General features: G+C 42.4%; 3 protein-coding genes and 1 long non-coding RNA gene across 10 annotated transcripts in view; 2 read left to right on the top strand and 2 right to left on the bottom strand.

Moving 5' to 3' along the window:
• Window positions 1–3,186: 3,186 nt before the first annotated feature.
• LOC124410710 (protein yippee-like 1) lies at window positions 3,187–7,923 on the bottom strand. The gene is made up of 5 exons (XM_046889299.1): window positions 7,707–7,923; window positions 4,912–5,259; window positions 4,774–4,817; window positions 4,410–4,518; window positions 3,187–4,257 (listed from the first exon to the last, which is right to left on the bottom strand). Exons 2-5 carry the CDS (start codon window positions 5,011–5,013, stop codon window positions 4,168–4,170), a joined length of 345 nt encoding a protein of 114 aa, XP_046745255.1. The 5' UTR covers window positions 5,014–5,259; window positions 7,707–7,923; the 3' UTR covers window positions 3,187–4,167.
• Window positions 7,924–9,680: 1,757 nt separating this feature from the next.
• LOC124410708 (zinc finger protein 436-like) lies at window positions 9,681–15,484 on the bottom strand. Of its 7 annotated transcripts, none has more exons than XM_046889295.1 (5): window positions 12,424–13,315; window positions 10,704–12,301; window positions 10,364–10,523; window positions 9,944–10,312; window positions 9,681–9,847 (listed from the first exon to the last, which is right to left on the bottom strand). In XM_046889295.1, exons 2-5 carry the CDS (start codon window positions 12,083–12,085, stop codon window positions 9,710–9,712), a joined length of 2,049 nt encoding a protein of 682 aa, XP_046745251.1. In that variant the 5' UTR covers window positions 12,086–12,301; window positions 12,424–13,315; the 3' UTR covers window positions 9,681–9,709. The 7 variants fall into 7 exon arrangements, with proteins under 7 accessions (XP_046745251.1, XP_046745252.1, XP_046745253.1 ...); XM_046889296.1 differs by having other exon boundaries at window positions 9,681–9,844; XM_046889297.1 differs by having other exon boundaries at window positions 9,681–9,841; window positions 12,424–13,314.
• Window positions 15,485–18,990: 3,506 nt separating this feature from the next.
• Window positions 18,991–24,982, top strand: part of LOC124410508 — a 23,943-nt gene continuing 17,951 nt past the window's right edge. Inside the window, exon 1 of the long non-coding RNA XR_006929602.1 lies at window positions 18,991–19,001. This is a non-coding gene — a long non-coding RNA (uncharacterized LOC124410508). The remainder of the gene's footprint in view (window positions 19,002–24,982) is intronic.
• Window positions 22,383–24,982, top strand: part of LOC124410505 — a 9,638-nt gene continuing 7,038 nt past the window's right edge. Inside the window, exon 1 of the mRNA XM_046888941.1 lies at window positions 22,383–22,822. Within this exon, the coding sequence (XP_046744897.1) occupies window positions 22,593–22,822 (230 nt within the window). The 5' untranslated portion in view covers window positions 22,383–22,592. The remainder of the gene's footprint in view (window positions 22,823–24,982) is intronic.

Raw genomic sequence — 24,982 nt, 5'->3', positions numbered from 1 at the left:
TTAATCGATTTCTCTCGCAAAATTACGTCGGAATAGTGCCCTCAAGAATCCATTGTAGCACTTTTCAGAATCGTCGAAATTTTCGCCAAAAATCCAAAGGGGTTAGCCTTACTTTTTTGCTCATTTTCGGAGCCGAAAATTTTTACTCTCGGAATCGATTTTTATGACCATTTCTAGAGTAATTCGACCCCTAGGAACTCAGAAATAACATTAAAAATAGCGTCGGACCAACAGCAGAGAAATGACGACAAAAATTTTTGGTTTTTTGGCTGTAACTTTTGATGCGTTGCTCGCAGCCTATTGGGACTGCGCTTAATCGATTTCTCTCGCAAAATTACGTCGGAATAGTGCCCTAAAGAATTCATTGTAGCACTTTTCAGAATCGTCGAAATTTTCGTCAAAAATCCAAAGGGGTTAGCCTTACTTTTTTGCTCATTTTCTGAGCCGAAAATTTTTACTCTCGGAATCGATTTGTATGACCATTTCTAGAGTAATTCGACCCCCAGGAACTCAGAAATAACATGAAAAATAGCGTCGGACCAACAGCAGAGAAATGACGACAAAAATTTTTGGTTTTTTGGCTGTAACTTTTGATGCGTTGCTCGCAGCCTATTGGGACTGCGCTTAATCGATTTCTCTCGCAAACATACGTCGGAATAGTGCCCTAAAGAATCCATTGTAGCACTTTTCAGAATCGTTGAAATTTTCGCCAAAAATCCAAAGGGGTTAGCCTTACTTTTTTGCTCATTTTCTGAGCCGAAAATTTTTACTCTTGGAATCGATTTGTATAACCATTCCTAGAGTAATTCCACCCCCAGGAACTCAGAAATAACATTAAAAATAGCGTCGGACCAACAGCAGAGAAATGACGACAAAAATTTTTGGTTTTTTGGCTGTAACTTTTGATGCGTTGCTCGCAGCCTATTGGGACTGCGCTTAATCGATTTCTCTCGCAAAATTACGTCGGAATAGTGCTCTAAAGAATCCATTGTAGCACTTTTCGGAATCGTCGAAATTTTCGCCAAAAATCCAAAGGGGTTAGCCTTACTTTTTTGCTCATTTTCAGAGCCGAAAATTTTTACTCTCGGAATCGATTTATATGACCATTTCTGGAGTAATTCGACCCCCAGGAACTCAGAAATAACATTAAAAATAGCGTCGGACCAACAGCAGAGAAATGACGACAAAAATTTTTGGTTTTTTGGCTGTAACTTTTGATGCGTTGCTCGCAGCCTATTGGGACTGCGCTTAATCGATTTCTCTCGCAAAATTACGTCGGAATAGTGCCCTAAAGAATCCATTGTAGCACTTTTCAGAATCGTCGAAATCTTCGCCAAAAATCCAAAGGGGTTAGCCTTACTTTTTTGCTCATTTTCGGAGCCGAAAATTTTTACTCTCGGAATCGATTTGTATGACCATTTCTAGAGTAATTCGACCCCCAGGAACTCAGAAATAACATCAAAAATAGCGTCGGACCAACAGCCGAGAAATGACGACAAAAATTTTTGGTTTTTTGGCTGTAACTTTTGATGCGTTGCTCGCAGCCTATTGGGACTGCGCTTGATCGATTTCTCTTGCAAAATTACGTCGGAATAGTGCCTCAAAGAATCCATTGTAGCACTTTTTAGAATCGTCGAAATTTTCGCCAAAAATCCAAAGGGGTTAGCCTTACTTTTTTGCTCATTTTCTGAGCCGAAAATTTTTACTTTCGGAATCGATTGGTATGACCATTTCTAGATTAATTCGACCCCCAGGAACTTAGAAATAACATTAAAAATAGCGTCGGACCAACAGCAGAGAAATAAGGATGAAAATCTTCAGGCTTGTGGCTGTCACATTAGGTCTGTTGCTTGAAGCGACTCTGGACCGCTCAGAATCAATGTCCCTTTTTTATTGCCGTCACGTCTTTAATTGTAAGAATTCGTCCGCTAGCGATCCATTCCTGTACTCCGCACTTCGTCAGATCAAAGACGTCGGCATGCAAAATATCAAGATTTACTAACTGAAACGTCAACTCATACTTTTACCGTTTAGACCATATAAATACAGGACATCGGAATCTTCAACAAGTAGTAAATAATATTCATAATTTTTTGCCAAATACTTTTATTACGAACATGTTTCATATAAAGCAAAGGTGAGTAGAGGTGGATTTGTGTTGGCTTGGGATTTACAAGTGGTTAGTGGTGGACAGATATCTTTATGACCGCGGGGAGGGGGTTGAGGAAAGGTGTGTTGGTGGGAAGGGAAGCTTAGCACAATCATATAAAAAGTAGGTACTGTTTGAGACAGTAGGAGGATTAGGCCGGCACATGTACGCGTTCGTTCATTCTTACATAAAATACTGCACTGTCGTATGTATGCCTCGAATAATCATTGAGTACGAAGATCTCAGCGACTTCCTATTTCCTTATACTCCGATTCTTGCTTTGTGGGCATGAAAGTATTGCATATAACAAGGTTCCAAATTATGACAAAGAATGAAATGAAAGCAAAACATTTTTTCCATCTATACATAAAAATTTAAAAAAAATGAAAGCCAAGTTCATTAGTGTAATCAACTTAACGTCTAATAAATTGTATGCCAAACGTATCTAAAATAGTGAACACATTGAGAAAAGAATAATAATAGTATCAACGATAAAACAGGCAACCAACTGAATTCGAAACAGGTATACGAGGATCCCTCGAATAGACGGCTGACAGATATACATCGAATGATGTTGTTGCTATATTCTCAAAATTTATGATAATAAATCAGCGAATAATAACGCAGACGAATGGCTCACCCACATTGTGATAACTACAATGAAATTTGATAATATTATCTAGGTGCGTGATTCATTTACAACGAAATGATTTGATCTTAGTCAAGTTATCCCGCCAGACTTAATAAATATTTACAGATGAGATCAGTATTTAAATTAATGAGCAATTATCGTCAATTTGATCCATGTCCTCCCATCCCATGCTCTCTTTTTCAGGCGTGCATACGAACGCGCAGATCATTTGATTACATCACACTCGCAACCGCGCAACTGTTTCTGGAAAAGTAAAGGATTTCCTTTATCTCGCCTATCTATTCCACCCCCCCCCCCCCCCCCCCCCCGCCGGGCAAGAATTTCACGCTTGCTTTCTCTCTCCCGCACCCGCACAGAGTATATGCAAACACATAGGTCCTCTTTGTCGCACCTTTTTCCCGCTTCTCCCATACATATCTTCATCGTATACTTCTTATCTTTCTGATCTTACATCATATCATGAGCTCTATAGTATTGCAATATCATAGGCTTTTCAATATCATACACGTTACAATGTATAGACTATGCTATGTCTAGCGCTGCAACGCCAAGAGTTGATGCAGCATTTTCAATTTAAATCTTTTAAGGAATATCGGCAGTGAAATCCCAATGATAAACGCAGAGGCAGGTAGGCAGGTAGGCAGACGGTAGATGCTCGGTTCGGCAAACTCTGTTCGATACTAGGCGCTGTTCGGTGCGTAATTCGTGACTGATCATCGACCTAACCCGCACGATCATCTTGGTATTCATGAACCATAGTAGTATGTATATTCATTTATGTTTATGCATATACATATATGTATATGTATAATACACGTGTACTATAATATACGTTATATATAGTATGATATAAGGATATACATATATGTATAAATACGTGTAGTACGTATGTGGAGTTGTTACAAGACAGTCAATATTAAATTATTACCCGGAGGTACCCCCACTGTTCTTGTAAAGAGCCACAATTCCTCTTTATAAAACCTCCACTACCCTCAGCACTTCCGTTACAATTGTTATTCATGGTTGTTTCTTGAACCGCGTCATTTTCAATTCCATCTTTCGATTATCGTTCAAAAATAATTACGTTATGAATACTCTTTGCCGGATCTGTAAAGACAAGTAGCGTGAACGCCGTCAACTTCATCGCTTACTTGGGACAAATCGGAACACTAAAACCCAATACTTCAAATCGTCCGAGAACATAAACGTTACTAAGATTAGAAATCACAAATGAAATCACAGACTTTCGTTGGTGGTTCGACGGGTAAAAATTACCGCACATTGCAATTAAAACAACGCCATAAGCATTTGAAGTAAGTCTTCGTGTGACGTCCGGAGGTTCACTCCGATCGATCAATTCACCCGTTCATTCCCACCCATTTTCTTTGATCATGTGAGCCAGCTCGATTATGAACTTTCCCTCCTTGTATTTCTGGCTTGACTCAAACGCGTGCTCCTGAAAAATACAATATTTTATGTATTTGCAGAGTATAATCAGTGACACGTATAATTTTTGGTATTTCCAGTTACAGATATACATCGTCATTGTGGATCAAGGTACTGAGGTAGGGCCCATTCTACCGCCACTCAATTTTCAGCCTAACTCACATATTTCCATCCAAGTGTTGTTTTGCAGCATTCGCAGTAGATGTCAGCCACTGCATGTAGCCCCGTTAACAGTACTCGCTCTTCTGCCGGACCGCAACCGACATTCACCCTAAATCACATGACAATTGATACTAACAATTAGATATTTCACATCTGTTTTCAAGTATACAAATACAAGGTGTTGTTAAACTTTTTCTTGTAGATGACAGCATACTTCCATTCAATGTTATTGGTACAACAGCAATGTAGCAATAAAAGATATAAAACTTTCGAATATATTGATATAAAAGAAAAATTGGAAGAAATAGTAACGGAAAGGCTGTGGCTTGTTAAAAATTGAAAATAAGAAACCAAAAATGCTTACACTGAGTTGAAGAGGTAGGCACGTCCTTGGCTGCCTTGAAAGGACTGAAATCAATTGAGAAGTGGTAAACTTGAAATAATATGTCAATTGTCAGGTATTTAAAAAAAAAGCAATTATAAGAAAGCTAAGGTTCATCACCTTGGAAATAAGTTCATCGTGGTTGGCTAGATGAGCACGGCAATGAATGCACGAATAGGTGCGATGGCAAGAGGGCAGGTATGCCTGGAAAGTTTTCACCATGGTGGCGTGTCCAGTTAAATGAAGGACTTGGGTCTCGTCCTCTCTTTTTCTTCTTTTTGAGGTTTTTTTCAGAAACTTGAGGTTCCTAGTTTGATCTAGAGCTACCACTGAGTACCCAGTAACCAATATATATCGTATATTGTTCTTCCGTATGCGGGGTGGTGGTGCAATTCTCGCCCCGGTCACCGCCGCCTCGTACTCCGATCAGCTGTTGAGCTGGTTCAGGCAGCGCCGGCTCAGGGGCACCTGAAAGATTCAATTTCATTCATAGCAGGGTTAAGATCATAGACAAGTTATTCCACAGTTCAAATGTTATAAATGCAAGGAGATAGCGGTGCTACTTCGAATCAGTCAAACGAAAACGGTGACCCTATCAATGTTTATTGCTTAATCTCTGCTATTTGGAACAAGACATAAGTACACAGATAACCCAGTTATTCTAGCAATTATTTCAAACTGCTATGAACTGTAAAATTTGTTTACTGTAATGACATTTGTAATGTAGAGATATACATATAATCAATCACATGTTGCCAAAACACTGATCTAGATATCGAAACTTATACACAGTTTATGAGATACATGTGTATTACAAGATAATTCTGAACTTGCCGTCAGAGAGGAAAAAAAAGGGAGGTAGTAAATAAGAAAGTTCTCAGCTCAAATACAAAAACAATATTCATATTTTTTTTCATGAACATGTTAAAATCAAATCATTGGTGAATGGTGAGAAAGCAATGTAAATTTCTGAAATTCATAATATACAAACGTAACTGTAATAACGATAATAAAATACAATTCTGAATTGTTAAAAAATTTGTGACGCACATTGAATTACGCAAATATATTTGTTGAATTTTGATTACAATTTTAATAATAAGAAAAGATATTCAATGAGGGTACTGAACTTGTAAGCCTTGTCACACAATAAACTAATTCACAACTTTAATAGAGTACCATAGAAAAGACCAGTGTAAACACCTGTTCAAACAGATAACAAAATGTCACAGTGTTCTTTGGTAGATTGAAGACAAATGATATTTCAATTAACCAAGGTTTATCGCACCTTTATCTTTAGCGTGTTTTCTAGGAAGAAACTTGCAGAAGTGATTATTTTTGTTTAGGGCTACAGAGAGGTCAAAGTCTGAGTATTTGATAACATTTGGCAGGTATTAAGAATACAACTTTTCCAGCCAAATATCTATTCCGAATATTGATATGCCGAACAAAAGGTTTGATATTCCTAATTTGCCAAGGTTTCAGGTATTTCATTAGCTAATACATGGCCGTGTTTATATACAACAGTTATCCTTGGTTAACCGTTATGTATTACCTCAACTAATATTGACAATGAATGGTGCTGCGAAAAATGCAGGTACGCCAATGAGAGAAAATATTATGTTACAGTCAATGAAGAGTAATAATAAATGAATGTGATTAAACAAATTATAATTTTGTATAAGCAATAATAAGGCACCAGAAACGTTTCAATAACCATATCTTTTGCAATAGCAAAGAAACAAGTAAATCAAAGAATTAGCTCGGCATTATTAAAATTAAAAGCAAATATTACAGTTTTCTTTCGCATTTTTTATATCATATTTTGTCTGAATTAAACTAACGCAATTAATGTAATTTACTTACTAACTCCGCTTCGTATCCTCGCGCGAAAATAGACGCGGAAGTAATGGATTCATGTGTGATTAAATAGAAAAGCTTAGACGGAGATACAGAAAATTTGTCGAACGTAATTTGTGGTGTGAAGTGATAAAGAAGACGGCGATGAAAGAAATAGAGGGTTAATAACATTACATACGTAGTAGCGACGGCCCTGACCGTTTATCGCGCAGCAAGTAGCAAGGCAAGCAGCTGACAGGCCTCATCAGCTGTTAAGGTATACACAACGCACAAGACGAGAAAATAACATACGCGCTTGATATGGTGTGAATGTATGTAGAGACCCATACATGCACACGTATCACACTAATAATACTCGGTTAGCGGGATTCTGACCATCCTGACTTAGAATTGAAATTTTCCGTTGGCGAATTATCGATGGTAAAAATCCGGCAACTTAAGTGGCATACAGACGTCCATACACGAAACGTACGTGAAATCGTGGATTGACTTTTTACGAAACATTTACGCCAGCACTCGCTTCCTCGGTACCTTATTATAAGTGTAAGTAAACGGAAGAGGGATTTAAGCGTGTTCGTTAAGCATAGCGAGGGCTTCGTGGAATGTTAGACGCAAATGTAAACACGTAATGTGTTTTGAAAACAAATGAAAATATCTGGGGGATAAAAGAAATAAAAAAAAATAGAATTGCGTAGTTTCGACGACGCGCGACAGGCATCAATCAGCATGGACGTGCGTTGAACTGCGCTTCGGATTGGAGCTTCGATTAAACTTGGGCCGATGCGACGATAGCGGACAAAGGAACAACGATTAGGGAGTTGAGTGGCGGGTTGTCATAACTAATGCCACGGTATCTAACGATGGTTACTTTACCGCGAAATACCCGCGAGTATGTAAACATAATAGCGACGGAGCTTCGTATGCAATTGCTTGGGCAAAATGGCAGTGTACTGTTGTCAAACTCGCAAACAAAGAGATCGCGGCATTCTGAGTCGTTGCAAGAGACGAGAATTGAAAATAAAATAAAAATACAATATTAATATAACTAGACAAACCTCCATATGCATCCGTGAACTCTTCTCGGCAACAGTCCTCGGTATTCTCGATCAACAATATTCTCGGTCTCAGCGCGGATCACTGCTTTGTCTTCGCATGAGGCACCGAAATATACTCCTTTTTAACATCACTATGCACGTCCAGCGAGAACCGTGCTGCTCCGCTTCGCTCACAGTTCTTCGATTTATTTCGGTTCGTCTGCACAGGCGGGACAGACGATGCAGCGCGCAGTCGCAATGGACGCCGCTTTAATTCCGGACACAACGAACAGATGGCGGAGCAGCGACCCCGTTTCCTTCCGCCGATTTCCCTTTGTACGTACGTACCGTATGTGCAATATGTGTCTACATACATGCATACGTCGTAGCGAGGCGTGAGCGTATTTGCGCGGAGGGTAAATTATATTGTCATTTTTTAAAGCTAAGCGGAACGGAAAAACATTTTCCACCAAGACTAAGTATTTTCAGCTGATATATACAGAAATTTTGATGACTCGATCAACTGTCGAAGTACTCGTTCGAAATCGGACGTCTAATCTGTCGCAAATGCAAAATTCGAAAATTTAATTTTCAGCACAAAATGGCGCACTTCCGTTGCTATAATCACAAACAGCTGCATATGTAGAATCCTTCCAGTCAGATGGGATTCTATGTATGTGTAATCAATTCTATCCACGTCTCTAGGTGAAAGTTTTAATAAAATTAAAACGAAGAAAAATATTAGAGATCCTCGAATCACCTATACCGTGGGTTCAAACTTAAAACATCTTTGCACACAGCAACGATGATCCTATGCAGAAGTACATACTACGTGCCCAGCCTCTTCCAATTGTCTCGAGTGCAAATGATTGCTGCATTTGGTGCTACATCTACATGCAGCGTATATGCAACAATACGTGTTGCGCCGTCTTTGTTCGAGAAAGATAAAAATGCATTCAACTTTCTGGATAATACATACGAATCTGTTTATTTCGTTTTCTACAATCATTCATGAGCTGCGTATGAACCTGCGATGCAATTTTTATCAATAATACACCCATACATGCAAGGCGAAGCCAATAAAAATAATGATTATAGATATGTATGCATGAATTTTTCTTCTTCGATGCCGTTGACTACAGGTATGGCTTATAGCTATACGCCTCGGTGGCAGCGCGGCTGGTTAGTAGCTGGCCTGCAGGTGTATGACCTGAAGTCTGCCCTAGCTATCCACCGATGCCATGAAAGTGCGCAGTGTCCATCCCCTCTTTTCCCATTCGCCACCGTCGCCGCTAACGCCATTCACACACCCAACACACATTCCAAGCCACCCCCACTGGCCGCCAGCAGACAGACGGGGACAGACATCAAAACTGGCTGAGAGGGAGAAAGAGATCGCGATTGGGCGCGGGGAGGGAGGAGGGAGTACGTGAGCCCGAGGTAAAAAACAGAGTGACTGTGGGCAAGATGAAGTAACAACGGTATTGTAGTGATAGACAATTACGAAGAAAAACTCCAACACCCAAGGAACTTTCGTTTTTCTCTTTGTTTATTCAATATGATTTTTTTTTCTTATAAATTGATATCCTATGAACTAAAAAGTAAATGGAAAAAATAATAAAATAAAATAATAAACCAAACGATAGTCATTAATTCATTAAATTTTTCATTATTTCAGATAAGGCAACTAATTTGTTTTAGTACTTCATTTTACATATAATCTACTAAGAGTAAATGATATATAAAGTATTATGTAAAACACTAATATATGGTTATTTTTATTTTCTTGTTACAAGCCTTACACGATAATTAGAATATAATATATATATAATTTGTATATATACTCTTGTAATAAAATTGATTACTTCATACTTGATTCTAGAGATAATAAATATAACTAATGTGTAATGTTAGTATTAGAGAAGTGCGTGCAGAGGGTGGCAGCTGGGTGCGTAATCCGGGGGTGCTATCGTCGACCCGAAGGGAAACATGTCCCTTCGTCGTTCATTGCCTTTCGTGCCGTCTCACATGGTGACGTTCAATTGTATTGCTTTCGTATCGACGGTGCACGGTTGTTGTTGCTGTTGTTGTTGCTGCTGCTGTTGCTGCTGCTGTTGCTGCTGCTGCTGTTGTTGTTGTTGCTGCTGTTGCTGCTGCTGCTGCTGTTGTTGCTGGACCTGAACTTGCTGTTGTATTGCTTGCAGCTGTATTGCTTTCGTGTCCACAGTGCAAGCTTGCTGCTGCTGTTGCTGCTGGACCTGCTGCTGCTGCTGTTGTTGCTGCTGCTGCTGAGCCTGCTGCGCTGCAGCCTGTGCTGCCTGCCTTTGCTGCTGACGAAGCAGACTGGGTGGAGGATCCATGTGTTGACGTTGATGAAGCAACAAGTGGTTCTTTTGGAAGAACGCCTTGCCGCATTTGTCGCAAACGTGGGACCGGATGTGGCAACTACCGTCCGTGTGACGGCGCTGATGCTGTGACAGCCCATGCTTCTGGGCAAAACCGCGCCCACAATCCGGACAAAGATGTGGTTTCGGTTTTGGGCCGGAACCCACTGGCGGAGATGTCTGCGTTGCCCCGTGCATGTGGCTAACACCCGGCGTTCCGATGGGACCATTCATCTGCAAATACTTAATTTTTAATGTGACAGAATGTTGATTCTGAGGAAATTCGAGGCTTACCTGATGAGGCCCTGTTGTATTTGGCGTTAGGAAGTGACCTGGTGTTTGCTGGAAAGCTGCTGCGAGCCCACACAGGTCGGTGACCAGAGTCCTGTCGCCAGAATGCAGCCTTAAATGCAAAGTTAGCGCTTCGCGATTTGGGAAATCCAATCCGCATTCCCTAGAAAATATTTCATCACTTTTCACAATTGCGTTCTTTTTAATGCCAAGTAGTTGTGTTTGCAGCTCTTCAACTTTCGATTTTTTATTTGTTGAGTAAGACACTCAGGATGGCGTTAGTTATTTTTTGGTGTGAACCTTTTGAATGGAAAGTTAACATGGTAAAATTATGTTTACAAACCTGCAAGTCAAGGGCTTCTCGTCTGGACTGGTATTGTTATTGTGTATCTTTGAGTGAGCGACCAAATCAGCTTTGCGCGGAAATGCCTCTCCGCAAACAGTGCAGGCAAAGGGAGTCTCCCCAGTGTGCAGGCGCATGTGGGCGAGTAGAGTACGTTTTTGAAGAAATTCTTTGCCGCAAACGGTACATGAGTGTGGTACCCTGCCGTGCAACCGCCCATGATTGACAAGCTCAAACTTTCTCTGGAAGGTGGCACCACAGTCGTGGCAAACGAATGGATGCAAGCTGCCGTGGAAACGTGAATGCATGACGAGATGGTCCTTCTGTGAAAATGACTCGCCACATTCTTCGCATACAAAGGGTCGTTCTCCAGAGTGAAATTTACTGTGGGTAACTAGGTGGCGTTTCAATGGAAATGCCCTACCGCACTCCTGGCATACGAAGGGTCGCTCTCTCGTGTGGACACGAGTGTGAGTTACCAAGTGATGCTTCAGGGTGAATGACTTTTTGCACTCCCGGCACTGATAAGGTCGCTCGGAACTGTGCAGCAAAAGGTGAGTATGTAAACAGTGTTTGTGAGCAAAGCTCTTGCCGCAGTGGGGGCAAATGTGGGGTCTCTCCCCAGTATGAACTCTGGCGTGAGTAGTAAGATGATGCTTCAGTAGGAATGACTTGCCGCACTCCGAGCATGAGTAGGGCCGTTCTTTGGGGACCCGAACCTGGCTCCCCATGTCCTGTTGCTGCTTGACCTTGGTCTCGATCTGCACTGTATTGACGTGTGTGAAGACATGCCCAAGGTGGGCCGTCGTGTCCGTCTGGCTCGTCGCCACACTGTTGGCGTTGGCCTGGTTGGACGCTGCTGCGGCGCGCTTCATGAGGATCTCATTGCACTCCTCAGCGGTGAGCTGGAGCGGTCCGATCGGGGTCATAAAATGTTTACTCATGGCGTGTTTGTCGCCTGCGGTAAATACCAGAGGATTAGAGAATAGGGATGGGGGGGGTGTAGGGTGGGACGCGTCACAGTTACAACCTCCTTTGTCGCAGGTTATCGAGAAGACATCGTGATGCTTCTTGGCACGAGCGTGAACCCCGTGAGTTTGATTGTGAGCTCCTCCTGTGTGTCCGTGATGAGTAGTCGGAGTCTGTTGACAACTCTCATTCATATTAAAAACCGGACGACGGTGGGCACTGTTGGCCAACTTAGCCGGCTTGACGTCGACCTGAATTTTTTGACTCGAACCCTGATCCTGATTATTGTTTACTGCGTAGCTAATGTTTGTGGTTAAATCACTCTGAGCGTTGTCACGGGCGTCAGTACCTGGCCCACCAAATGACCAAGGGTAACCAAATCCGGCACCTGCATTTCCAGGCGTCGTGCACATATTGCCAAAGGGGATAATGGAGGGGAAGACGTCGCCGCTGCTGACCGTGACACTAACGGACCCTTCGCTCGACGTCAATTCATTATCCGATCCGGTGGACTCCACGACTGCGAGTATTTCAGCGGGGTATAGAAAATGCTCCCTGGGGCCCGGAGAGGCCGAGAGAACGTCACGCTCCTGTATCCTGGCAGCAGGGCTGATCGCTGGTCATCGTATCTGGTTGGGTATAGAAAATAACGAATAACGAATAACGAATAATGAATAACGAATGGCGAATAACGGATTGGTAATGACGAGCTGGACAATAAATTTTTATTACTAAAAGAATCGTTTTGTACCTTGGCTCAGCTCTTGGTGCGCCAACGCGCGCGGACGAATTTAAAAAAATCAGACGACGGCTCCGTGAGATTTGCATGTATTGAAGCTTATAAGTGTCTGTCCCCGCAACAACGCTGCCCGCTTCGAGCTCGTTTGGAAGCTCGCGGCGTCCACGGTCTCCAAAAGACAACCTCCACCTCGTTTACGGCCCTCCCAAGCCTTCACCCGCGTTACTTACACTTTTCATACACTTCACCGCACTAATCCGACTATTTAAAACATAATCGCGCACCTCTGATGGTCATTAATTTTATAAAACAGTAAATTTTATTGTCCATACAAAATAGCCTCATATATCGGCCATTTTATTTGTAAACTACCAAAAAGCAATGCCGCCAACGCTGGGAAAGTTTTGGAGGGAGCAAGCGTCACTTGTTTCGTGTGGCAGCATTGCGCCGCCCAACGTCGTCGTCCACCATATTCGAATTCCGTTCCCTTCCGTTTTACCACTCATTATATAACCTCGTGTCTACTCTGCCTTGCGTTTTTACTACCTATTATACGTATTTTAACCAACGAACATACGGCACAAGAATTGGTGAACCTCCAAATTTATCGTATTTCTTCTATCCATTTATCCGTTACCGTTGTGAAGTAGACGCGAACCGACGTGGGCTTTGTGTACCAACTGGTTTTCTACCAATCAATTCTACTTCAGGGACGGCGCCAGCGATCGCGGCACCATTCACAAATTTTGTTCGAATCGTAAATCAATTCCCCAGAGTACCAGGCATTTTAATTTTCATATGTACTCACAGGGGAAACAATACTCTTTCATTAATAGTGCCAATCTACACGCAATACCGTTTTAATAAATAATCAGACCGAAAAGTACAAAACGCTGGTGAGGATTACTGTAGTTACGTAAGATAATCTGTTCAGGGCCGTTATCGGAAGTCACTGTCCTGGGCCTCGTGCATATGTATCTATATAACGATGCCGCTCACCGTTTCAGGCTGGCGCAGTTTCCTCAATATTATTCGCTTAAACAATGAGTGCATATTGCTAATTTATGCAACCTAAGTGCAGTCTTCTGAACAGCTAATTCCTTTTAATCAAACGAGCTGTTCGGAATTTGACTGATCTCAATTAGGAACTCTGTTGCTCAATAACCTATATGTGTATATATATATATATTTATATCTGTATATACGTATATATATATCGGGATGACGAGAAAGTGGGGAAATGAAAAAACGTACTGATGCCTAATTTTTATTTTTTCCCCCCATTAGGTACTTATATAAAATTTTCATGAATGATGCAACGATGACGCGATCGATAACTAATAAGCATGTAAAACTATCACGTGATATAGATATACAGGGTACGAAATGCAATCTTAAATCTAGTGCGGCAAAATGCACTTATATATATATATGCCTACGTGATGTGTATATAGGTATATTATTTGCAAAACGAAAGACGCGAGGGTTCCGTCGTTCGGGTGGCGGTTAGCGACCGGGCGGCTGTTTGATTATTCGTTTTTAGTATCTGCGGGCGAGTTATGAGAACAGGACTGCTTTCGGGGGACAGAAACACCCCGTCGGTTCGTTGGTCATCCTACTATACCTCGTCGGTATAGCGCCACGTCAGCAGCTGATAAGAGTGGCGTTAATGGATCGCGCGGTTTGGCCAAAAGCCAATGCGTGTCTCGCCGACGCCGTCTTTACACCGTATACATGCATGCATTTCCCCAGTCCCCAGCTATTTTCCGTCATCCTCTTTTTTCCATTCCATTCAGTTCTTTCCTTTCTTTCTCTTCTCCTCTTCGCTACACACCGCGACTTTGCCTTTAGTCGGCATGCGAACTCTTCCCTCGTAAAATTTGTCCATCATCTCTTCCACCTCCACCTCCTCCCCCCCCCCCCCCCCCCTGCCATTTTCGGAGTCGTAAACTACCGGATGGCATTATAATATATGTACATAACTGTCGGGATGCGAAACCTCTGACTGGAACATCGGTATTTTTCACGAAAATCAAACCTCTTCTATACCCGCCTGCCGTATTCATTATAAGATGAAGGTAAAAAATTCAGCCTAATTTACCTAAGAATTCGATCGTCGTACATATAATCTTACAGACATAAGTATACTGATTCGGTCTGGAATTACATTGACTGATCATCGTTGGATCGAGCACAACTAAAAAGTTAAAAAAAAATCGATCGAATCGGGCATAAAAGTTAGAGGAAACATTAAATAGATCAGCGAAATGGTTCTTTTCCGTAATTTTTTATCAAATGATTCGAGATTTGAGCGATAGGCCTAGGTACCCATATAAGATAGGTATATGCACGTATTTTTGAAATGTAATACATTACATATGTATAAGATATGAGAAAGATACGTCTATAGGCGTATAACACAAGACGATATTTATATGCGCGATGTGGCACAATAGATGACTGCGTCTTTAAGACTCGCGTTACATAAATTTACGACACAGGTGTCGGCTCGTCGCAGGACGATATAGGTACGTATCTATATACGCATCACGGATCCTTGCACCAAAGCATACCTTTCTGCCACGTATGCATGTATGTGTGTGTATATATATATATAATATATATGTATGTACTCAAATACACAGGAGGCAGCTGAATTTTAGGGTACGAAGGAATGTTGCAGCTCCTGTGGGGGCGGCGTCGCCGGAGAATATGGAATGGGAGGAGAGCAGAGGGTAGTTTTTGCTTCTTTGCGAGGCGACAACCGAGACGCGAAAATCGGGGATACCCGAAGCCGGAGCAGCGAAGTGTGAACGCGATACCAGAACGTACGCCGCAGGCAGGCGGCGACACGCGGGACGCCCGGCGTCGTAGCAGCCATCAAGAATCAACCGCCGCCGTCCCGAGTGCGGGGCTGGTGCCCTTTCCTTCGGGGGTAGGTATCGACGCTATTTGTATCAATTACCTGATCGCGGGTTCATCTCGGTTGTACCCTTGCACTATTGTCCTCGCAACTCGGCGCATTTCTATCCCTCGCTGCGGGGAATCGCGAGGCGTCATTGGCTTCACAAGGCTGAAGTTAGTAACTTTAACATAACGAAACACGATGGAAATAATGGTTGTTTCACGCTTTCAGAACGATTTTTTAAGGGGTTGGCTTCTCAAAATATGAACATGCTTTCTTTGGTATGGTTTACTAGCTCGATATCAGACAATCCTGCGGATCGAAGTAGCGAGTTTTCTCGTAAACATCCATCGTTAAAGTAACGTTACTAACTTCAATCTCGTTCGACTTCGCCGTTCGTTCGCCTGCAAGCGAATCCATTCTGCAGTCCGCTGGTCAATTCATATATTCATATACCAGCAGGACGACTCTTTTTCAATCGGATGGAAAAATTATACTGACGGATTTTCATCCTCCCCCCTCTTTTTCGTTTTCAATCGTAGGTAATAAACGGGCTGTTTGGAAAACGCCGGGTTCAAACTGGATTCCGTTCGCCTCTGCCATGCAATCGCGGACCGCAAAGAGTCCGAGACACAATGCTAACAAGGGCTACAGGTTGATTTTTTACCTGCGCGTGTGTTCCTATAAGGGCCGTGGCGGACCCCCTGACTATACCTGCACACCAACCGCCGCCTGGAGAGAGATGATATTCGACCACCGGCAGCTGTCCGTATCGAGTCTCATTCTATTATGCGGCAGTAAACTGCTGTCCGAGTTCAATGCGAGTTGATACCAGCTGAATCGGTAATTGAGGGTCGTTGATCGAAACGGGCCTAAATCGAATGGTGAAATTAAGATAAACGCACATATGAATTATCAAGGAGTCTGTCATTATATATTACTGCCTAAGTGTACAAGGTATATATTGTACATGTACATGTGTTTCATAGGTATACGAATGTCGCAGGTACAACCGATTCGACTTCGACATGAGGCATCCGGGCGTGTAGTATGTCCTCCTTTCGACGCACGTGCGATAAGGAGCATATACTCGAGGTGCTTCGGACGGATAATAAGAGGACAGCTTCTGCAGCGTGGACCCCGTCTTGATATCTCGGCGAGTCGACCTATACCTATACCTATAACCTGCATTGTGGTTATATCTATATCGCCGAGGGACCACGCGCCTACAACCGTAACACAAATAACGACCACTCGGAACTCGAGACAGTTATCGCCCCGGTGATGCCCGATCAGGAATCTACGCTCATCCCGAGTTAATTAAAAGATGATTACCTAATGAGGATCATCGTAGGACCATAAAATCCCACGGGGCCTGATACAGGGAACCGTGAAATAACACAACCCGGCCGTGGACTCGGAATTCAGTATATAGGCTCCACACTCAAGCCTCCAGAATCGGAAATCTGATTGTACCTGCATGTGCGGTGCCATTTTACTCAAAGATTTGTATAATGTACGCACGTACGCCTGCATATCCTTATACATGCATACTTACAGTACTTAACGAATGTGCCGATGACATGGGCTAGTTTAATTGGGCTGTATCATAACTTTAAGAGTAGAAAATGATTCCTGTATATGCAAGCATGCGGTTCGTTGTATATAATAATCAAGCTAGATAGCTCTAGCATGCTGTACAGAAAATAATTATCAAAATACTCGGCATGTTTCTGATATAAATGAGATGCCTGACGGTTAATTTGTTCCCCAAATCGAATAGTTGCTGGTAAAAAATGACGGCTCTAACAAAGTGAGGAAACCCGTGAAAACCTGTCTGATTTGAATAAAAAAGACGCGTGCTTCTCTATTCATTATATGAATGATGAAATAGGGATGCGTCGAATTAGGCAGCTACGGTTTGAACATGTCGGTGTACAAGGCACGTTACGATCGAGAAACAGGATCCGTTGTCTTTAATCTTTGTGTTGCGTTGTCCCCACGAGATTCAGCACATAATTTTATCCAATTCTAGCCTCTCTGGATCATGGCTTTGATCTCTCCTGGCTTTTAAGCAAATCGACGAAAAGATATATAACGCTGCATCGTGATACGCGAACGGATCGGATGAGAGAAAATCGTGTGGTTGGTGCCACGACAGACATATCTGAATGGAAACAAGACATGTATTTCGACTATTTCGACAAGAAAATCTTTGTGCTGTTACTATATATTGACGGGCGACAGGAAATCGGCTGCATCTGCCAATTTTGCGGGCGCATATACTTCACATAGTCCTGCATGTACACGTGGGTGTATTAGTTGTCCCCTGTTGTACAAAGGGACCTGGCAGGGAGGGAGTCATGGATCGGTTGTCACCGTGTCATCTGCCCCTGCAGCTATCCGCAGCGTTGATCTTCACGGTTAATATATTTCCATCGTAAAATCAATTAGCATCAACGGTGCACACCGAAGAGTAGACTCTGCACTCCCTGCACTCTGTCTACATTACAGCGATAGTCCTCGGGATGATTCGCACTTCTCCCGGTTCCGAATCCCCCTCGAAGGTGGAGGCTACGCTACACCCACCCACGGTCGCACATTCCTCTTCTTAGTTCCCCGCGTCAAGCCTGATTGCACCCTACGCTCAATTCGTATTGTTGTACAAAAGGTGCGAGCCAAGACGCGTCGTTCTACACCATATATTATCAGTAAGCGGTATAAATACCGCAAGATATCCTTGTCACGCTTCTTAACTTCTGCAGCTCCAGCCCGTTGATGGACACGTGATAAATCTCACCTCACGTGTTGATTTTTTTTTTGCTACCCATTTTTCTTCTCCTCTTACTCGACACATGGATTTTTCGTCCGAAATTTTTTTTATTACCTTCTATTTTCGCTCGAACTTTATACTGTAATATATTTCGTAGGATAAGGCGCCACCTGTGTTGTGGTAATTAACCCTTTGAGTCGTAGTGGTAAGTAGTTTGACCACCTATTTTATAGCGATTTTTTGTACATTTAGAAAACTTACGTTAATCACGTTACACGATAGCCTGATAAGTTGTATGAAACGCACATTACGATTTGATGATGGTCATGATCTTCCGATCGTAAAACTATCTATAAATAAACGACAAGTTTCTATTGGCTGGATCATGTCTGTAACCTATAATACAGTATCGTACAAGAAACTATTGCATAAGAAGAAGGAAAAAAATACCATTACCATCACAATTTATAGCTGGATGTTTGTCTGACCTGCACATCCTCGCGGTACTTGCGTACTTAGAATCATGATATCTCGGTGATCCCGTGTTATTAAAGCTTGGAAAGTACAGCAACGCGTTAAAGTGTAATTGCGCAAGACGAATTCACAATTCGTTTTCCTGCACCCTCTTTCCAGCAGCTTTTACAACTGGTATTGTATATCCGAATGGCTTGAAGCTGCGGTTGCAGGAGGGTAGCTAAGGGAAACCCGCAGACGCGAGACCACTTTAGCTAACTCTTACGCTCTTCCTCCTCTTTCCCCCCCTTTTTGTGGTATTATTAAGCAATTATTACAATTACGAGAAACAATTATCTCGCGAAAAACGTCAAGTCGAGCGGTGGCGGTGGTCTCGGCGAGAGGCTCTAACAGCGGTAAAAAGGCCGGGACTGTAGGGGTCGAGAGCCTGGTGAAAGAGTTGAGCCTTCGCCGATTTGGCCTTAATTCCTTATCCTTATTAAAATACTTGACTCGTATAGACGTATGGAAGTATGAGACGTGTGAGGATATACCTAATGTCTAACAGATCGCAGATCTTCACGAGAACAGAGGAAACACTGTTCTCAATACTGCGGATAGTCGCCTTCTATATAGCTCAACTTCCTTCAGGTTTCCACCGAATTCCAGGGATTGGAGAAGCGAGGAGGCGGGAGCCGCCTTCGTCGAATACGCGATTCTCCTGCACGTCGATGAACACACTGTCTGAGATGTACTCGCATCCTTAAACAAGTTAAATCAGTTTCAAATTGGCTTTGCGTATGCTATAAACGCGTGATTTTAATGTCAAACTAAATATAAGCGTTTGCAGCTGAAAAAGGCATAAGCGAAGCTGAGACGCCTGACACGCATGCAGTAATTATAATAATAAAAAGGATCAGATTTCGCCTAGTCCCGAGCTGCATGCTGTGTAATAAATGCCTACCAGTGAGGCTGAACGGCACGTGCAGAAAGAAAACTCAAAAGTGCATAGTGAGCTTTTTCCAATGCCCAGGTGTATGGTAATAATCGACGTTTTATGGCCCTCATATCTTACGCCGGGATTAGAGCTTGCCCACGTGTTTTCAGCAAATACCTCTGCACACGGACGCGGCGTTTTACCAGCAACGGGCGCTATAAGGACGTCGCGTCGCGTCGCGTCGGAGGATCCGTATGAAAACCGAAAGGAATAAGGAATGCGGCGGCTGGCTGGCTCCTCGTTTCGTCCCAGGACGACCCGTAAGCCATAAAAATTAATTAGTCGAGGATAGGGAGAAACTGGGGGCTGTAGTCCCGGCTGCACTGGACGATCTCTAGACCCCGCAGGACGAGACGCCGCCGCACGGTTCACGATGCAATGCTGGTGCATAAACCAACCGGTGGGCAAGAAGCTGTCAGTGATAGCTCCGAGATGATTGATATCTGCATCGCGGTGCGCCGCTACCAGCAAGGAAGTGTCGAGAAAAGGCCAGCCCTAGCAGCCATTAGCCATGCAACCACATCTATAAGTCTATAAGAATGAATTGTTCTAGCCTGCAGGTCTACGAGTGTATGATATCATACAGGAATGGACGTTATAATATACCCCTCGTAGGTATCCCGAATGGAGAAGACTGCTTCTCCCAGAAAGGCCCACGCGAATTAGTACCTACTACAGAACTCACCCATCGTCAGGCAATGTTCCTTATATTATACAACGTCGATGACGTCTCATTGATCAATGTAGTTCAAACCATCCGAACACACATAGCATTATTTTATACCGTCATTATATCATACCACGCTATGATAAAATATCTCGTATTCATGTTCCACGTTACGTGTTTTATAGGATAACCAATCAGGAATCAACGGTATGTATATACACTGTAGGTATAATGTATGATATTCGATGACATTTTTATGGCTGCGGATTGTCGTTAGTTACTTCGATTCTATTAGAAGAAAATATATGTACATATATATACCGCTTATAGATTCTATATTAACTACATATTAGTTCAAATCGAAAAAAAGATCGATCGACTACGGTAAACTTAACTGTATTAGGAAATTGACGACTACTAGTGATTCTCAAAATATCCTTTCCGAAATGACGTTTTTTTTTTTTTACGGCATACAGCTGTTTCGATATTTTTTATACTTACTCCTGTGGAGGGTGGAAAATCCGACTTGAAGAATCAGGGTGTCAGCTATACAGGGTAGGCGACAGCGTCTTTCTACCTGCGCCTCTCTTATAAACACCGTGATGAACGCGATGAGGATCTCGAACGAATCCTTGCTTAGATGCATCGGCTGCTCCCGGTTCCTCAATTCCAGCTGCAGACGCAGGGGATGAATGTCAAATAAAAATTCTCTACTCGCAGTCTCTGCCTCCCTCTCTTAGTGTTAATAACTGCCTATAAACTGAATACCTCGCGATCTTTATTGAACCGTTACACAAACAATTCGCTCCAAGTCCAACCCCCCCGTATTCTTCGAAGCAATATTTCTAGTCGTTTCTATAAAATTAATTTTTACCGAGTTATCCCTTGTAACTGCAACCTGCAGGACAAAAATATTACCCCTCCTGTTAAACATTTAAATCGCAATATTTTCTGACAAATTCGCTTCGGGGAATTTTTTTTTTTTTTTTTTCTTCAACAAAAAAAATGAAATCAACGTACATCCCGAAACTCGAGTTACACAATGCATCAGAATAATTCGCAAAAAGACGTATCGCGCGATCGGATACGGTTGGTCAGCCGGTATGATCTGATCTGGGAGGGGATTTTCTGAATCGTGCGTAACGCGGTGATGGATATGCACGACACAGGGGGTAAAGGGTAGAAGGAGGAGGAGGAGGGGGAGGGGGTGGATTCACGAGCAAACGGAGCCGCGACTTGCTCCGTCTTTTTTCGCTCTCTCCCCGTACCTACGAAGAGGAGGAGACACGGAGACCAGCCAGCCAGGCAGGCAGGCAGGCAGGCAGGCATGATGCAGCTCACGACAGCGGTATACGTACTCGGTGGTTTTCGGCGGAGCGGGGATAGCGAGGACATCAGACGTATTTAAAGGGGGCCGCGTGCGAGACGCTTCAGTTCTCGGACCGCCTGGCCCCTGGTGGAGTCCTTTCGCGAAACTCTCTCTTCCTCTCTCCTCCACTCTTTCCGAATATAAAACACTTATCGTCTCGTATACTTGCCTCATTCCCGAGTTCGCAATCTGGTCTATTATATATATCATCATCGGACGATAATCGCATATCTATCGCATAAATATCGCCATTCGTTATAACAATCTTGAAATCTTCTCTGAAAAAATAAAATAATCATAAAATTAGTATAAAAAATTTTGACAGAAAAAAAAAAAGAAGAATTATTCGATTACTAATTGGACAGTCATTTGTCTTATTTTTTTTATTTTCTTATTTTATCAAATTTTTCTATCAGCCGCTGTAACGATTCACTGAAATTTCAGAACGTTAATTCCTATCGATGAAAATACGATTTTATATGACTTATGAATAGTGCATCGATAAATATCTCAGATTTCATCGGTTATTAATCGGAAAATTATAATAAATTAAAAAATCATCGTCGATGTACACAAAGAAAGAATTATTCTGCTTATATTTATTGTAAGTCTCGAATATACTTTCAGTAATTATAATCGCGAAACAGTAAATTAATTGTATATACGCGATAATATTTTATTACAAAAACATAAAAATAAAAAAGAAAGTATTATATCTGCGATTGAAATTAGAACACGTGCAGCTTACTTCGTCAAGAGATTGCAGTCATACGATAAATTTATCGAAATTATTTTCCTATTCCTTAAGTCAAGTGTCACACTGCAGTGTGACGGGAGGTGTTCACCCCGATTCGTTGTCCCATTACGTCCTGAGAAGGAAAGTGCATGATGATCGAATAATACGGAGTATAAAAAAAAAGGAAAAAAAAACAACAACAACAAAAACAACAACTTTCAGAGGTGAAACTTGGCGAGTGATTCGAATTGCGTTGCGACTACGCGCGGTTATAAATCCCAATGGTGCCGGCGTTCGGATTGTTTGTCTTACTGCTACCGCCCTTAATTGTCGGTGCGGGTGATTTCGATCTGAACCGTGGAATCGGAAGTGCCGATCACAGGTTGCACTCTTCGAACGATTCGGCCACCCGGAATGGTCTAATAATCAGCCGGTTTCTTCCTGACGGAGAATTCGAACGGGTCACCACGTGGCCCGGATTCTGTGCCAAGGAAACATCCGTTGACTGGGGGTACGTAACACTCGACCTAAAACGAATTACAATTTTACGTGTATATTAGGCGTGTATAAGAAGAAGGAAGGATAACAAGAAAAAGTTTTCGTAAACGTCGAGTTGAAGCACATTGATAACAGCGGTCTGCGGACACAGAGATTAAACGAATAATTATACGTAGTGTAAGCAGAAGGAAAGAGAACAAGGTAAAGTTTTCGTAAACGACGAGTTGGAGCATTGATAACAGCGGTCTGCGGACACAGAGATTAAACAATTAATTATACGTAGAATTGGTAGTCCGATTACATTTGCAAGGACATTCGATCACATGAAAAAGAGAGACTCAATTGGCTGGTGTACAGGAATTCCGAATAAGGCCTGGGTGGAAAAAACAAATTTTTCAGCACACATGTCGAATATTTAATTAGGTAACTTGACGGTAATTTCTGTTAAAATTATAAAATTAGTCAGATAGCGCGAACCTTGATCTGATATCGTTTATACTTTTTTAGTCTTAGGTTCACAACGGAAAAATGTTATAAATACAATTCGCGTAGTGAAGCTTAAGAGAGTTGAGAAAATAGGTGTTTTTAATGTTTGATAAACTGCACCGTCGTTCGCTCCCCCGCGATGCACTTATCGCGAAAATATTGCGAGAGTTCAGTCGGCTGCTACGCGGCTGAAGCTAGGTGGCGGAAGAAGAGATTCGCTTATCAAGTTAAACGACACGTGGACGACACGTTTGATGCGTTTCATTGCGCAGGCTGTGCTCTTCCGAGCTTAAATCTCTGTTTATTATTCACTGCACTCAGGGTGCGTGCAGTATGTTTACGTATCATCAGGAAGTCCGCATCCTCGGTACGTATTTGCATTTGAGAAAAGTAATTACCGCATCGGATCATTCTTGTTCTTTGAACAATTACGCCATGGACTCTAATTAAAAGTCCACATGACCCAAAACGGGAGTAAAAGAACTCCCGAATTAGTGTAGGCGCCAAGATTCCTTCAGTTCCTCAATCCCAAAGTCAAAAGTTCCAAATTGACTTTGTATGTATGAATATAATCTCTGTAATTGATGGAACGTAGACCGTTTTAGAGGGTGAGTGGTACGGCTGGTTTCGGAGGTAAGAATCTGCGAAGTAACGAAATAACTCACATTAGTATAAAATAAAATAATATTTTGTGTAAGGACGCAAATTCGGTCTTTTCAGGTCGAGCGTGTAAGTTTGCAATCTGAGTCGTAGGTGAGCCGAAAACGAATATTGCAAATACGCAAGACGAAAAGACCGTTGCCTCCTTGTTGCACGAGATTCTTCATTTTGCGCAGTTTTTCACGAAGCACGAAATTGAGGTTAGGGTCGCGTAATGGCGGACTTGTTCGCGACAGCACATGCGCGGAGTACAGAAAAGACCACTTTTAACTCCTAGGACTTAAAAGTGGTATTTTGAGTACTCCGCGGATCCGCATTCGCAGACTCACTCTAACGGATACTCTGAGTACGGAAACACGCATGGAAAAACGCGTAGAATATGCTCTAGTTATATGAAATCGACTTAATTACGACACTGCAGACAGTATGAGTAGATATATGAGATATATACGACAGAAGTGCAAAATTGGATTCGAAAGCTAACAATATAAGCCGTTGCACCGCGAGTAGACGGCTTTACAGACGGGGATATATGGAGTTAAATCGTAAGCCGAAAAGCGACAAGTTAAGTATAGGTATAGGTTGGAATTGGGATTGGGATCGGGAAAGAAGAAGGCGACGCTGCCCCCGATTAGGCGATGGTTCCCGGTGTTTCTCGGCCTCGGTCATCTGCCGACACTCCCACGAGGATGCCGCTGGATCTGACCACCGCGAAGCGTCACTTTGCACTTAGAACTACATACACGGCACTAAAATCCTTCTAGGGCGAACTAGGGAACACCGTCCCGTCGACCATGCGAGTCGCCGGAACACTATTCGCGAATCAGACGATTTTGTTTTTACCAAATATCGCACGGCAATTGGATGATTTTCGGAGAATTATATTAATATGATAAAATTAAAACTCTCGAAATTTCTTTTCGACTTTAGAACACGTTTTATCATCTCTTGATTTTACTCTTTTTTTTTTTATCTTTATGGAACGATTCTGTTGAAGAAAAATGTCTGCCGCGGTGCTGCGATCGTA

This window comes from Diprion similis, chromosome 9 (assembly GCF_021155765.1).
Source record: "Diprion similis isolate iyDipSimi1 chromosome 9, iyDipSimi1.1, whole genome shotgun sequence".
Classification (NCBI taxonomy): domain Eukaryota; kingdom Metazoa; phylum Arthropoda; class Insecta; order Hymenoptera; family Diprionidae; genus Diprion; species Diprion similis.
Note: the sequence above shows the minus strand (reverse complement) of the source record. Positions and strands in the feature narration are given on the sequence as shown.

What these genes read in the sequence shown, in the direction of transcription:
- LOC124410710 (XM_046889299.1), bottom strand. Translation starts at nt 5,013, where the DNA reads ATGGTGAAAACTTTCCAGGCATACCTGCCCTCTTGCCATCGCACCTAT. An exon ending in GCCTACCTCTTCAACTCAGT is followed by an intron (nt 4,519 to 4,773) that starts GTAAGCATTTTT and finishes CATGTGATTTAG; the next exon opens with GGTGAATGTCGGTTGCGGTC. An exon ending in CAACACTTGGATGGAAATAT is followed by an intron (nt 4,258 to 4,409) that starts GTGAGTTAGGCT and finishes TGTATTTTTCAG; the next exon opens with GAGCACGCGTTTGAGTCAAG.
- LOC124410708 (XM_046889293.1), bottom strand. Translation starts at nt 12,085, where the DNA reads ATGTGCACGACGCCTGGAAATGCAGGTGCCGGATTTGGTTACCCTTGG. An exon ending in GAGAAGCCCTTGACTTGCAG is followed by an intron (nt 10,524 to 10,703) that starts GTTTGTAAACAT and finishes AATATTTTCTAG; the next exon opens with GGAATGCGGATTGGATTTCC. An exon ending in ATACAACAGGGCCTCATCAG is followed by an intron (nt 10,313 to 10,363) that starts GTAAGCCTCGAA and finishes TTAAAAATTAAG; the next exon opens with TATTTGCAGATGAATGGTCC.